The 15,104-nt window shown below is 56.7% G+C and overlaps 1 protein-coding gene across 1 annotated transcript in view; it reads right to left on the reverse strand.

Moving 5' to 3' along the window:
* Positions 1-549: 549 nt before the first annotated feature.
* Positions 550-15,104, reverse strand: part of LOC308231140 (valine--tRNA ligase-like) — a gene marked incomplete at its 3' end in the record, with an annotated part of 38,024 nt that continues 23,469 nt past the window's right edge. Inside the window, 13 exon segments of the mRNA XM_080636279.1 lie at positions 550-662; positions 761-950; positions 1,846-1,961; positions 1,963-1,977; positions 2,376-2,613; positions 6,209-6,375; positions 6,453-6,580; positions 9,179-9,257; positions 9,337-9,405; positions 11,047-11,151; positions 12,615-12,740; positions 12,817-12,887; positions 14,493-14,598. Of these exon segments, the coding sequence (XP_080492405.1) occupies positions 550-662; positions 761-950; positions 1,846-1,961; positions 1,963-1,977; positions 2,376-2,613; positions 6,209-6,375; positions 6,453-6,580; positions 9,179-9,257; positions 9,337-9,405; positions 11,047-11,151; positions 12,615-12,740; positions 12,817-12,887; positions 14,493-14,598 (1,523 nt within the window).

The following is a 15,104-nucleotide window of genomic DNA, read 5'->3' on the forward strand; positions in this document are numbered from 1 at the left end:
AACCCCCAAAACCCCCTTTGACCCCCCCTTAATCAACTCCCAGGCCCCCCCCAAAACCCCCTTTGACCCCCCCCTTATCAACCCCCAGAACCCCCCAAAACCCCCTTTGACCCCCCCCTTATCAACTCCCAGGCCCCCCCCAAAACCCCCTTTGACCCCCCCCTTATCAACCCCAGGCCCCCCCCAAAACCCCTTTGACCCCCCCCTTATCAACCCCCAGAACCCCCCAAAACCCCCTTTAACCCCCCCTTAACCCCCAGGCCCCCCCCAAAACCCCTTTAACCCCCCCCTTATCAACCCCCAGAACCCCCCAAAACCCCCTTTAACCCCCCCTTATCAACCCCCAGGCCCCCCCAAAACCCCTTTAACCCCCCCCTTATCACCCCCAGGCCCCCCCCAAAACCCCCTTTAACCCCCCCCTTATCAACCCCAGGACCCCCCCAAACCCCCTTTAACCCCCCCTTATCAACCCCCAGGCCCCCCCCAATCCCCCCCCTTACCCCAATGGCCTCACCTTGGCAGCCTCAGCCTCCTGCACGCTAGGGGCACCTTGTCCCCGTAGCCGGCTCCCCGCGGCGCTCCCGCAGCCGCTCCATGGTGCGGGCCAGCTCCTGCCTCCGCGCCCCGAGCCGGGCCAGCTCCTTGGGAGCATCCACTAGGCCCTGGGGCGGGGGGACACCCCAAACCGGTGTCATCAATGGGGGGGTGTCACCCCGGGGGGGGACCCCCCAATGATGGCACTGGGGGGGGGGGGGCTCACCTTGAGCAGCAGGTGAACGGAGCAGCGCTCGGAGGCCACGGCCACCGCACAGCCCGGGGGGGGCTCTCGGGGGGGTCCCCCCCTGCGCCCCCCCAGCACATGGACGGCTCCCACCCCGCCCAGCACCTGGATGTGGGGGCTGCACTGCCCCGCGAGCGCCGCCCAGTGGGGTCCGGGACCTGCAGGAAACCTGCACAGGGGCAGAGGGGGAAAGGGCAAAGGGGTAAGGGCAACCCATAGACCCCATAGAGACCCATAGAGACCATAGAGACCATAGAGACCATAGAGACCCCATAGAGACCATAGAGACCATAGAGACCATAGAGACCCATAGAGACCCCATAGAGACCATAGAGACCATAGAGACCCATAGAGACCCCATAGAGACCATAGAGACCATAGAGACCCATAGAGACCCCATAGAGACCATAGAGACCATAGAGACCATAGAGACCATAGAGACCCCATAGAGACCATAGAGACCATAGAGACCCATAGAGACCCCATAGAGACCCATAGAGACCATAGAGACCCCATAGAGACCCATAGAGACCATAGAGACCATAGAGACCATAGAGACCCATAGAGACCATAGAGACCATAGAGACCCATAGAGACCATAGAGACCATAGAGACCATAGAGACCCATAGAGACCATAGAGACCCATAGAGACCCATAGAGACCATAGAGACCCATAGAGACCCATAGAGACCATAGAGACCCATAGAGACCATAGAGACCATAGAGACCCATAGAGACCCATAGAGACCATAGAGACCCATAGAGACCCATAGAGACCATAGAGACCCATAGAGACCATAGAGACCATAGAGACCCATAGAGACCCATAGAGACCATAGAGACCCATAGAGACCCATAGAGACCATAGAGACCCCATAGAGACCATAGAGACCCCATAGAGACCCATAGAGACCATAGAGACCATAGAGACCATAGAGACCATAGAGACCCATAGAGAACATAGACCCCATAGAGACCATAGAGACCCATAGAGACCCCATAGACACCAATAGACCCCACAGACCCCCCCATAGACACCCACACCCCCCACACCCCCCCACACCCCCCCAGACCCCCCCTTACAGGGCGGGCGGCCTCGGTGATGCCGTGGGTGCTGCGGAGGCTGCGCAGGGCGTGCACGATGCTGAGCGTGAACTCCATGGCGGCCTCGGCCTCCCTCATCCTGCCAACAGTACTGGGGGGGCACGGGGGGGGTCAGACCCACACATCCCCATTGACACCCACATCACCCCCATGGCCCCCCCCATCAACCCCATCACCCCCCATCTCCCCCCTCCATCACCCCCCATCACCCCCCATCACCCCCCATCACCCCCATCTCCCCCCTCCATCACCCCCCCATCTCCCCCATCACCCCCCATCTCCCCCCATGACCCCCCATCACCCCCCATCACCCCCCCATCACCCCCCATCTCCCCCCATCTCCCCCCTCCATCACCCCCATCACCCCCCCATCACCCCCCATCACCCCCATCTCCCCCCTCTCATCACCCCCCCATCTCCCCCCATCACCCCCCATCCCCCCCCATGACCCCCCATCACCCCCCATCTCCCCCCATCCCCCCCCGTTACCTGCTGGGGCTCCGGGAAGGGGCAGACGCAGATGCTGGGGGCCGGGGGGGGCGCGGGGGGCGCGGGGGGGGGCAGGCGCTGCCAGAGCTCCTCGCTCAGGAAGGGCATGAAGGGGGCGAGGAGCCGGAGCCCCGCGTCCAGGCAGGCCCGGAGCGTGTCCTGCGCCGCCAGCGCGCACGGGGGGGGGGCACCCCCGGCACCGCGCTCCGAGGCAGCGGCTGCGGGAGCCAGGACCCGGCTTCACAAGCTCCTGAGGGAGGGAGGGAGCCACGGGGCTGCAGGGACCCGCATGCGGGACCCAGCACCCCACACCCTGAATACCCCATACCCCATACCCCATACCCATACCCCATATCCCATACCCCATATCCATATCCCATACCCCATACCCCATACCCCATATCCCACCATATCCCATACCCATACCCATACCCATACCCCATATCCCTTACCCATACCCCATACCCCATATCCCATATCCCATACCCCATACCCATACCCCATACCCCATACCCCTACCATACCCCATACCCCATACCCCATATCCCATACCCCATACCCCATATCCCATATCCCATACCCCATACCCCATATCCCATACCCCATATCCCATACCCCATATCCCATATCCCATACCCCATATCCCAACCATACTCCCATACCCCATATCCCATATCCCATACCCATACCCATATCCCATTACCCACCATTCCCCATATCCCATATCCCATATCCCATACCCCATACCCATCCCATATCCCATATCCCATATCCCATACCCCATACCCCATTATCCCATACCCCATACCCATACCCCATACCCCATATCCCATATCCCATACCCCATATCCCATACCCCATATCCCATATCCCATATCCCATACCCATACCCCATATCCCATCCCCATACCCCCATACCCCATACCCCATATCCCATACCCCATACCCCATATCCCATACCCCATATCCCATATCCCATATCCCATACCCCATACCCATACCCCATATCCCATACCCCATACCCCATATCCCATACCCCATACCCCATACCCCATACCCCATATCCCATATCCCATACCCCATATCCCCATATCCCATACCCCATACCCCATATCCCATATCCCATATCCCATACCCATACCCCATACCCATTTCCCATGTCCCATATCCCCATATCCCATACCCATATCCCATACCCTTACCCATACCCCATATCCCATATCCCATATCCCATATCCCATACCCCATACCCCATGTCCCATGTCCCATATCCCCATACCCCATACCCCATATCCCATACCCAATACCCCATATCCCATGTCCCATATCCCCATATCCCATATCCCATATCCCATATCCCATACCCCATACCCCATATCCCATACCCATACCCCTACCCATATCCCATAACCCCATACCCCATACCCATACCCCATACCCCCATACCCTACCCCATACCCCATATCCCACATACCCCATACCCATACCCCATATCCCCATATCCACCATACCCATATCCCATACCCCATACCCCATATCCCATACCCCATATCCCATACCCATACCCCATACCCATATCCCATATCCCATACCCATACCCCATATCCCATATCCCCATACCCCATATCCCCATACCCCATACCCTCCAATACCCCATTCCCATATCCCATATCCCATAGCCCATTACCCATACCCATATCCCATACCCCATATCCCATACCCCATACCCCATACCCCATATCCCATCCCATACCCATACCCCATATCCCATACCCCATACCCCCATATCCCATAACCCCATACCATCCCATACCCCATACCCCATATCCATACCCCATACCCCATACCCATACCCCATACCCCATACCCCCATATCCCATACCCCATACCCCATACCCCATACCCCATATCCCATATCCCATACCCCCATATCCCATACCCCATATCCCATATCCCATATCCCATACCCCATACCCCATATCCCATACCCCATACCCCATACCCCATACCCCATATCCCATACCCCATACCCCATATCCCATACCCCATATCCCATATCCCATATCCCATACCCCATACCCCATACCCCATATCCATACCCCATACCCCATATCCCATACCCCATACCCCATACCCCCATACCCCATATCCCATATCCCATACCCCATATCCCATATCCCATACCCCCATACCCCATATCCCATATCCCATATCCCATACCCCATACCCCATATCCCATGTCCCATATCCCCATATCCCATACCCCATATCCCATATCCCATACCCCATACCCCATATCCCATATCCCATATCCCATATCCCATACCCCATACCCCATGTCCCATGTCCCATATCCCCATACCCCATACCCCATATCCCATACCCCATACCCCATATCCCATGTCCCATATCCCCATATCCCATATCCCATATCCCATATCCCATACCCCATACCCCATATCCCATACCCCATACCCCATATCCCATATCCCATACCCCATACCCCATACCCCATATCCCATACCCCATACCCCATATCCCATATCCCATACCCCATACCCCATATCCCATATCCCATATCCCATACCCCATACCCCATATCCCATACCCCATATCCCATACCCCATACCCCATATCCCATATCCCATACCCCATACCCCATATCCCATATCCCATACCCCATACCCCATATCCCATACCCCATACCCCCATATCCCATACCCCATACCCCATACCCCATATCCCATATCCCATATCCCATATCCCATACCCCATACCCCATATCCCATAACCCCATACCCCATACCCCATACCCCATACCCCATATCCCATATCCCATACCCCATACCCCATATCCCATACCCCATACCCCATATCCCATACCCCATATCCCATACCCCATACCCCATATCCCATACCCCATACCCCATACCCCATACCCCATACCCCATACCCCATACCCCATATCCCATATCCCATATCCCATACCCCATACCCCATATCCCATACCCATACCCATACCCCATATCCCATACCCCATACCCCATACCCCATACCCCATATCCCATACCCCATACCCCATACCCATACCCATACCCCATATCCATACCCCATACCCCATATCCCATACCCCATACCCCATACCCCATATCCCATACCCCATACCCCATATCCCATACCCATATCCCATACCCCATACCCATATCCCATATCCCATACCCCATACCCCATATCCCATACCCCATATCCCATACCCCATACCCCATATCCCATATCCCATACCCCATATCCCATATCCCATACCCCATACCCCATATCCCATATCCCATACCCCATACCCCATACCCCATATCCCATACCCCATATCCCATACCCCATACCCCATATCCCATATCCCATACCCCATATCCCATATCCCATACCCCATACCCCATATCCCATACCCCATATCCCATATCCCATACCCCATACCCCATATCCCATACCCCATATCCCATACCCCATACCCCATATCCCATATCCCATACCCCATACCCCATATCCCATATCCCATACCCCATATCCCATATCCCATATCCCATACCCCATACCCCATACCCCATACCCCATACCCCATATCCCATATCCCATACCCCATACCCCATATCCCATATCCCATATCCCATACCCCATATCCCATAACCCCATACCCCATACCCCATACCCCATATCCCATATCCCATACCCCATATCCATATCCCATATCCCATATCCCATACCCCATATCCCATACCCCATATCCCATATCCCATACCCCATACCCCATACCCCATACCCTATATCCCACACCCCACACCCCCCGTACCAGGTACACGTCGCAGAGCTCGTACACCCAGAACCGGTGCACGGCCGTGGTGGCTCCCGGGAAGTCCAACTCCTCCATGGCCGTGCCCACGGCGCCCACGGCGCGGCTCAGCCGGCTCCGGATCCAGCGCTCGGCCAGGCCCGGCTGCCCCCGCGCCTGCCCCACACACGGGGCTCAGGGCCTGGCCCCACGGCCCCAGCGCCCCCCCCCGCCCGGTGCCCCCTGCCCCATACCTGGAGGTCTGCGGGCGGGCGGTAGCTGCCCCCCAGCGCCTGCAGCACGAAGCGGGCCCCGTTCCACACCTTGTTACAGAAGTGCCGGTAGCCAAGGACACGCAGCACGTCCAGGTTGATGTCCCTGCCTGGGGTATGGGGTATGGGGTATGGGGTATGGGATATGGGGTATGGGATATGGGGTATGGGGTATGGGATATGGGGTATGGGATATGGGATATGGGTATGGGGTATGGGGTATGGGGTATGGGATATGGGATATGGGGTATGGGTATGGGGTATGGGGTATGGGGTATGGGATATGGGGTATGGGATATGGGATATGGGGTATGGGGTATGGGGTATGGGGTATGGGGTATGGGATATGGGGTATGGGGTATGGGGTATGGGGTATGGGTATGGGATATGGGGTATGGGATATGGGATATGGGGTATGGGGTATGGGGTATGGGGTATGGGGTATGGGATATGGGGTATGGGGTATGGGGTATGGGATATGGGGTATGGGATATGGGGTATGGGGTATGGGGTATGGGGTATGGGGTATGGGATATGGGGTATGGGGTATGGATATGGGGTATGGGGTATGGGGTATGGATATGGGATATGGGATATGGGGTATGGGGTATGGGGTATGGGGTATGGGGTATGGGATATGGGGTATGGGATATGGGGTATGGGGTATGGGGTATGGGGTATGGGGTATGGGGTATGGGATATGGGGTATGGGATATGGGGTATGGGATATGGGGTATGGGGATGGGATATGGGATATGGGGTATGGGGTATGGGATATGGGATATGGGGTATGGGATATGGGATATGGGGTATGGGGTATGGGGTATGGGATATGGGGTATGGGGTATGGGATATGGGGATATGGGGTATGGGATATGGGATATGGGGTATGGGGTATGGGGTATGGGATATGGGATATGGGGTATGGGATATGGGGTATGGGATATGGGGTATGGGATATGGGGTATGGGGTATGGGGTATGGGGTATGGGATATGGGGTATGGGATATGGGGTATGGGTATGGGGTATGGGGTATGGGGTATGGGATATGGGGTATGGGGTATGGGGTATGGGGTATGGGGTATGGGGTATGGGATATGGGATATGGGGTATGGGATATGGGATATGGGGTATGGGGTATGGGATATGGGGTATGGGTATGGGGTATGGGATATGGGGTATGGGGTATGGGATATGGGATATGGGGTATGGGATATGGGATATGGGGTATGGGGTATGGGATATGGGGTATGGGATATGGGATATGGGGTATGGGGTATGGGATATGGGGTATGGGGGTATGGGATATGGGATATGGGGTATGGGGTATGGGATATGGGGTATGGGTATGGGATATGGGATATGGGGTATGGGGTATGGGATATGGGGTATGGGGTATGGGATATGGGATATGGGGTATGGGGTATGGGATATGGGATATGGGGTATGGGGTATGGGATATGGGGTATGGGGTATGGGATATGGGATATGGGGTATGGGGGGGTGGATATGGGATATGGGGTATGGGGTATGGGATATGGGGTATGGGGTATGGGATATGGGGTATGGGGTATGGGTATGGGATATGGGGCATGGGGTATGGGATATGGGTATGGGTATGGGATATGGGATATGGGGTATGGGGTATGGGATATGGGGTATGGGGTATGGGTATGGGTATGGGTATGGGTATGAATGATTAAGTGGGTAAGGGAATGGGGTATGGGTATGGGTATGGGTATGGGGATATGGGATATGGGGTATGGGATATGGGGTATGGGGTATGGGATATGGGTATGGGGTATGGGGTATGGGATATGGGGTATGGGATAGGTATGGGTATGGGATATGGGATATGGGGTATGGGTATGGGGTATGGGATATGGGTATGGGATATGGGATATGGGGTATGGGGTATGGATATGGATATGGGGTATGGGGTATGGGTATGGGGTATGGGATATGGGGTATGGATATGGGATATGGGGTATGGGGTATGGATATGGGTATGGGATATGGGGTATGGGGTATGGGGTATGGGATATGGGGTATGGGGTATGGGATAGGGATATGGGTATGGGTATGGGTATGGGATATGGGGTATGGGATATGGGGTATGGGGTATGGGGTATGGGATATGGGGTATGGGATATGGGATATGGGGTATGGGGTATGGGATATGGGGTATGGGGTATGGGGTATGGGGTATGGGATATGGGGTATGGGGTATGGATATGGGGTATGGGATATGGGGTATGGGGTATGGGGTATGGGTGTATGGGATATGGGGTCATGGGATATGGGATATGGGGTATGGGATATGGGGTATGGGATATGGGATATGGGATATGGGATATGGGGTATGGGATATGGGGTATGGGTATGGGTATGGGATATGGGATATGGGGTATGGGATATGGGATATGGGTATGGGATATGGGGTAAGGGTATGGGATATGGGGTATGGGGTATGGGGTATGGGTATGGGGTATGGGATATGGGTATGGGGTATGGGATATGGGGTATGGGATATGGGGTATGGGGTCGGGGATATGGGGTATGGGTATGGGATATGGGATTATGGGATATGGGATATGGGGTATGGGGTATGGGGTATGGGATATGGGATATGGGATATGGGATATGGGATATGGGTATGGGGTATGGGATGTGGGATGTCGGTATGGGCCATGTCCTGGGCTCCTACCCTGGGCTGTGTATGCACACAGAGCGAAGCGCAGCGCATCCGTCCCACACTCGGGAATGCCGTTGGGGAAGTCCCGTTTCTGCCGAAGTTCCCATAGGAAGGGCTCACAGCGGCCCCCCCATTGCCCCTCCCGGCCCCACAAGTGCCCCCCCCAGTACCTGCCCCTCCCGTGCCCGCTCCAGCTCCGCAGGCTCCAGGTTGCTGCTCTCCAACTGCTCATGGAGGCCCTGCTCCCATGGGGACACAGCTGGGGATCCCCCATAGACCCCCATAGACACCATAGACCCCCATAGACCCCATAGACCCCCATAGACCCCCATAGACACCATAGACCCCCATAGGCACCCATAGACCCCCATAGACACCATAGACCCCCATAGGCACCCATAGACCCCCATAGACCCCCATAGACACCATAGACCCCCATAGACACCATAGACCCCCATAGGCACCCATAGACCCCATAGACCCCCATAGACCCCCATAGACACCATAGACCCCCATAGACACCATAGACCCCCATAGGCACCCATAGACCCCCATAGACCCCCATAGACACCATAGACCCCCATAGACACCATAGACCCCCATAGGCACCCATAGACCCCATAGACCCCCATAGACCCCCATAGACCCCCATAGACACCATAGACCCCCATAGACACCATAGACCCCCATAGGCACCCATAGACCCCCATAGACCCCCATACACACCATAGACCCCCATAGACCCCCATAGACCCCCATAGACCCCATAGACACCCATAGGCACCCATAGACCCCCATAGACCCCATAGACACCATAGACCCCCATAGGCACCCATAGACCCCCATAGACACCATAGACCCCCATAGGCACCCATAGACCCCATAGACCCCCATAGACCCCCATAGACACCATAGACCCCCATAGACCCGCATAGACCCCCATAGACACCATAGACCCCCATAGACCCCCATAGACCCCCCATAGACACCATAGACCCCCATAGACACCCATAGACCCCATAGACACCATAGACCCCCATAGACCCCCATAGGCACCCACAGACCCCCATAGACCCCATAGACCCCCATAGACACCATAGACCCCCATAGACCCCATAGACCCCCATAGACACCATAGACCCCCATAGACCCCCATAGGCACCCACAGACCCCCATAGACCCCCATAGACACCATAGACCCCCATAGACACCATAGACCCCCATAGACCCCCATAGGCACCCATAGACCCATAGACCCCCATAGACCCCATAGACACCATAGACCCCCATAGACACCATAGACCCCCATAGGCACCCATAGACCCCATAGACCCCCATAGACCCCCATAGACACCATAGACCCCCATAGACACCATAGACCCCCATAGACACCCATAGGCACCTATAGACCCCCATAGGCACCCATAGACCCCCCATAGACACCATAGACCCCCATAGGCACCCATAGACCCCATAGACCCCCATAGACCCCCATAGACACCATAGACCCCCATAGACACCATAGACCCCCATAGACACCCATAGGCACCCATAGACCCCCACAGCCCCCCATAGGCACCCATAGACCCCCACAGACCCCCATAGGCACCCATAGACCCCCATAGACCCCACAGACCCCCATAGACACCCATAGACCCCATAGACCCCCATAGGCACCCATAGACCCCATAGACCCCCATAGGCACCCATAGACCCCCATAGGCACCCATAGACCCCATAGCCCCCCATAGGCACCCATAGACCCCCCACAGGCACCCATAGACCCCATAGCCCCCCATAGGCACCCATAGACCCCCACAGACCCCATAGGCAGTCATAGGCCACCATAGACCCCCATGGACCCCCACAGCCCCCCCCACCTGCAGGGAGATCCCGTGGATCACATCCAGGGGGTCGATGACGTTCCCCAGGGATTTGCTCATCTTCCTGCCGTGCGCATCCCGCACGATGGCGTGGAGATAAACCTGGATCGGGGCGGGATAACGGGGGTGGGATAACGGGGAGGGATAACGGGGAGGGATAACGGGGAGGGATAACGGGAGGGATCCGGGAGGGATCGGGAGGGATCGGGAGGGATCGGGGGAGGGATCGGAAGGGATTGGGGAGGGTTCGGGTCAGTTTCGGGTCAGTTTCAGGTCAGTTTCGGGTCAGTTTCGGGTCAGTTTCGGGTCGGTTTCAGGTCAGTTTCGGGTCAGTTTCGGGTCAGTTTCGGGTCGGTTTCAGGTCGGTTTCGGGTCAGTTTCGGGTCGGTTTCGGGTCAGTTTCGGGTCAGTTTCGGGTCGGTTTCAGGTCGGTTTCAGGTCGGTTTCGGGTCAGTTTCGGGTCAGTTTCGGGTCAGTTTCGGGTCGGTTTCGGGTCGGTTTCGGGTCAGTTTCGGGTCGGTTTCGGGTCGGTTTCAGGTCGGTTTCGGGTCAGTTTCGGGTCGGTTTCGGGTCAGTTTCGGGTCGGTTTCGGGTCGGTTTCGGGTCAGTTTCGGGTCGGTTTCAGGTCGGTTTCGGGTCAGTTTCGGGTCGGTTTCGGGTCAGTTTCTGGTCGGTTTCAGGTCAGTTTCGGGTCAGTTTCGGGTCAGTTTCAGGTCGGTTTCAGGTCAGTTTCGGGTCGGTTTCGGGTCAGTTTCTGGTCGGTTTCAGGTCAGTTTCGGGTCGGTTTCAGGTCAGTTTCGGGTCAGTTTCGGGTCGGTTTCGGGTCAGTTTCGGGTCGGTTTCGGGTCAGTTTCGGGTCGGTTTCGGGTCAGTTTCGGGTCAGTTTCAGGTCAGTTTCGGGTCAGTTTCGGGTCGGTTTCGGGTCAGTTTCTGGTCGGTTCAGGTCAGTTTCGGGTCAGTTTCGGGTCGGTTTCGGGTCGGTTTCAGGTCAGTTTCGGGTCGGTTTCGGGTCGGTTTCGGGTCGGTTTCAGGTCAGTTTCAGGTCAGTTTCAGGTCGGTTTCAGGTCAGTTTCTGGTCGGTTTCGGGTCGGTTTCGGGTCAGTTTCGGGTCGGTTTCAGGTCGGTTTCAGGTCGGTTTCGGGTCGGTTTCGGGTCGGTTTCGGGTCGGTTTCGGGTCAGTTTCGGGTCGGTTTCGGGTCAGTTTCGGGTCAGTTTCGGGTCAGTTTCGGGTCGGTTTCGGGTCAGTTTCGGGTCAGTTTCAGGTCAGTTTCGGGTCAGTTTCGGGTCGGTTTCGGGTCAGTTTCTGGTCGGTTCAGGTCAGTTTCGGGTCAGTTTCGGGTCGGTTTCGGGTCGGTTTCAGTCAGTTTCGGGTCGGTTTCGGGTCGGTTTCGGGTCGGTTTCAGGTCAGTTTCAGGTCAGTTTCAGGTCGGTTTCAGGTCAGTTTCTGGTCGGTTTCGGGTCGGTTTCGGGTCAGTTTCGGGTCGGTTTCAGGTCGGTTTCAGGTCGGTTTCGGGTCGGTTTCGGGTCGGTTTCGGGTCGGTTTGGCCCGGCTGCGCGCTCCCCACCTCGCGGAAGGGCAGGCGCCCGGTGAGCGCCAGCGCCAGCATCACCATGCGCGCCACCCAGAAGAAGAGGATGTCGTGGCCCGTCTCCAGCAGCGTCCCGGGGTAGAACACGCTCAGGTCCTCGCTCTGCGGGCGCCAAGGGGGCTCAGGGGACCCGCGCACCCAACGCGGACCCCAAACCCCCCCCCCCGGTGCCGCTCACTGGTTCCGGCCACCCGAAGATGGAGAAGGGGAAGAGCCCCGAGGAGAACCAAGTGTCCAGAACGTCCTCATCTGCGGGGGGAGCCGGCAACGGTGACGAGCACAGACCCCATTGAACCCCATTGAACCCCATTGAACCCAACTGCTGCCCCATTGAACCCCATTGAACCCCACTGAACCCCATTGAAACCCCATTGAACCCCATTGAACCCAACTGCGCCCCACTGAACCCCATTGAACCCCATTGAACCCAACCGCTGCCCCGCTGCGCCCCATTGAACCCCATTGAACCCCGCTGCGCCCCATTGAACCCCATTGAACCCCATTGAACCCAACTGCGCCCCATTGAACCCAACTGCTGCCCCATTGAACCCCATTGAACCCCACTGCGTCCCATTGAACCCCGCTGCGCCCCATTGAACCCCATTGAACCCCATTGAACCCCGCTGCGCCCCATTGAACCCCATTGAACCCCATTGAACCCCGCTGTGCCCCATTGAACCCCATTGAACCCCACTGCTGCCCCACTGAGCCCCATTGAACCCCACTGAACCCCACTGCTGCCCCACTGAGCCCCATTGAACCCCACTGCTACCCCACTGTGCCCCACTGCACCCAACTGCTGCCCCACTGCACCCCATTGACCCCACTGCACCCCACTGCACCGAATTGAACCCCTTTGAACCCACTGAACCCATTGCCCCGCAAATTGAACTCATTGACCCCCATTGCCCCATTACCCCATTACCCCCATTGCCCCCATTGCCCCCATTGCCCCCATTACCCCATTACCCCCATTGCCCCCATTGCCCCCATTACCCCCATTACCCCCATTGCCCCCATTACCCCCATTACACCATTGCCCCCATTACCCCATTACCCCATTACCCCGATTACCCCATTGCCCCCATTGCCCCCATTACCCCATTACCCCATTTCCCCCATTACCCCCATTACCCCCTTGCCCCCATTACCCCCATTACCCCCATTACCCCATTACCCCGATTACCCCATTGCCCCCATTACCCCCATTACCCCATTACCCCATTTCCCCCATTACCCCCATTACCCCCTTGCCCCCATTACCCCCATTACCCCCATTACCCCATTGCCCCCATTACCCCCATTACCCCCATTACCCCCATTGCCCCCATTGCCCCCATTTCCCCCATTACCCCCATTACCCCATTGCCCCCATTACCCCCATTACCCCCATTACCCCATTACCCCCGTTACCCCATTGCCCCATTGCCCCCATTACCCCCATTACCCCATTACTCCATTACCCCCATTGCCCCCATTACCCCATTACCCCCTGTTACCCCATTACCCCCGTTACCCCATTACCCCCATTGCCCCCGTTACCCCCCATTGCCCCCATTACCCCATTACCCCATTACCCCCATTGCCCCCATTACCCCATTACCCCCATTACCCCATTACCCCCGTTACCCCATTACCCCCCTTGCCCCCGTTACCCCCCATTGCCCCCATTACCCCATTACCCCCATTACCCCATTACCCCATTACACCATTGCCCCCGTTACCCCATTACCCCCATTGCCCCCGTTACCCCCCTTGCCCCCATTACCCCATGACCCCCATTGCCCCCATTTCCCCTGTTACCCCCATTACCCCATTACCCCATTACCCCCTTGCCCCTTGCCCCATTCTCACCCTGCCGCAGGGTCACTCTCTCTGGGGGCACCCCGAAGCGTTTCGCTGCCTTCTCTCGAGCCTCCTCCTCGCTCCTGCCGCTGACCCAGAACTTCCCTTCCCCGTCCTGCAGAGCCCAGAGAGCCCATAGAGACCCATAGAGACCCCATAGAGACCATAGAGACCCATAGAGACCCATAGAGACCCATAGAGACCCATAGAGACCATAGAGACCATAGAGACCATAGAGAGCATAGAGACCCATAGAGACCATAGAGACCCATAGAGACCCATAGAGACCCATAGAGACCATAGAGACCATAGAGAGCATAGAGACCCATAGAGACCATAGAGACCCATAGAGACCCATAGAGACCCCATAGAGACCATAGAGACCCATAGAGACCATAGAGACCATAGAGACCCATAGAGACCATAGAGACCCATAGAGACCATAGAGACCCCATAGAGACCCATAGAGACCATAGAGACCATAGAGACCATAGAGCCCCATAGAGACCATAGAGACCCATAGAGACCCATAGAGACCATAGAGACCATAAAGACCATAGAGACCATAGAGACCATAGAGACCATAGAGACCCATAGAGACCATAGAGACCATAGAGACCC

The sequence above is a fragment of the Psittacula echo genome, assembly GCF_963264785.1.
Source record: "Psittacula echo genome assembly, chromosome: 31".
NCBI classification, from domain to species: Eukaryota; Metazoa; Chordata; class Aves; order Psittaciformes; family Psittacidae; genus Psittacula; species Psittacula echo.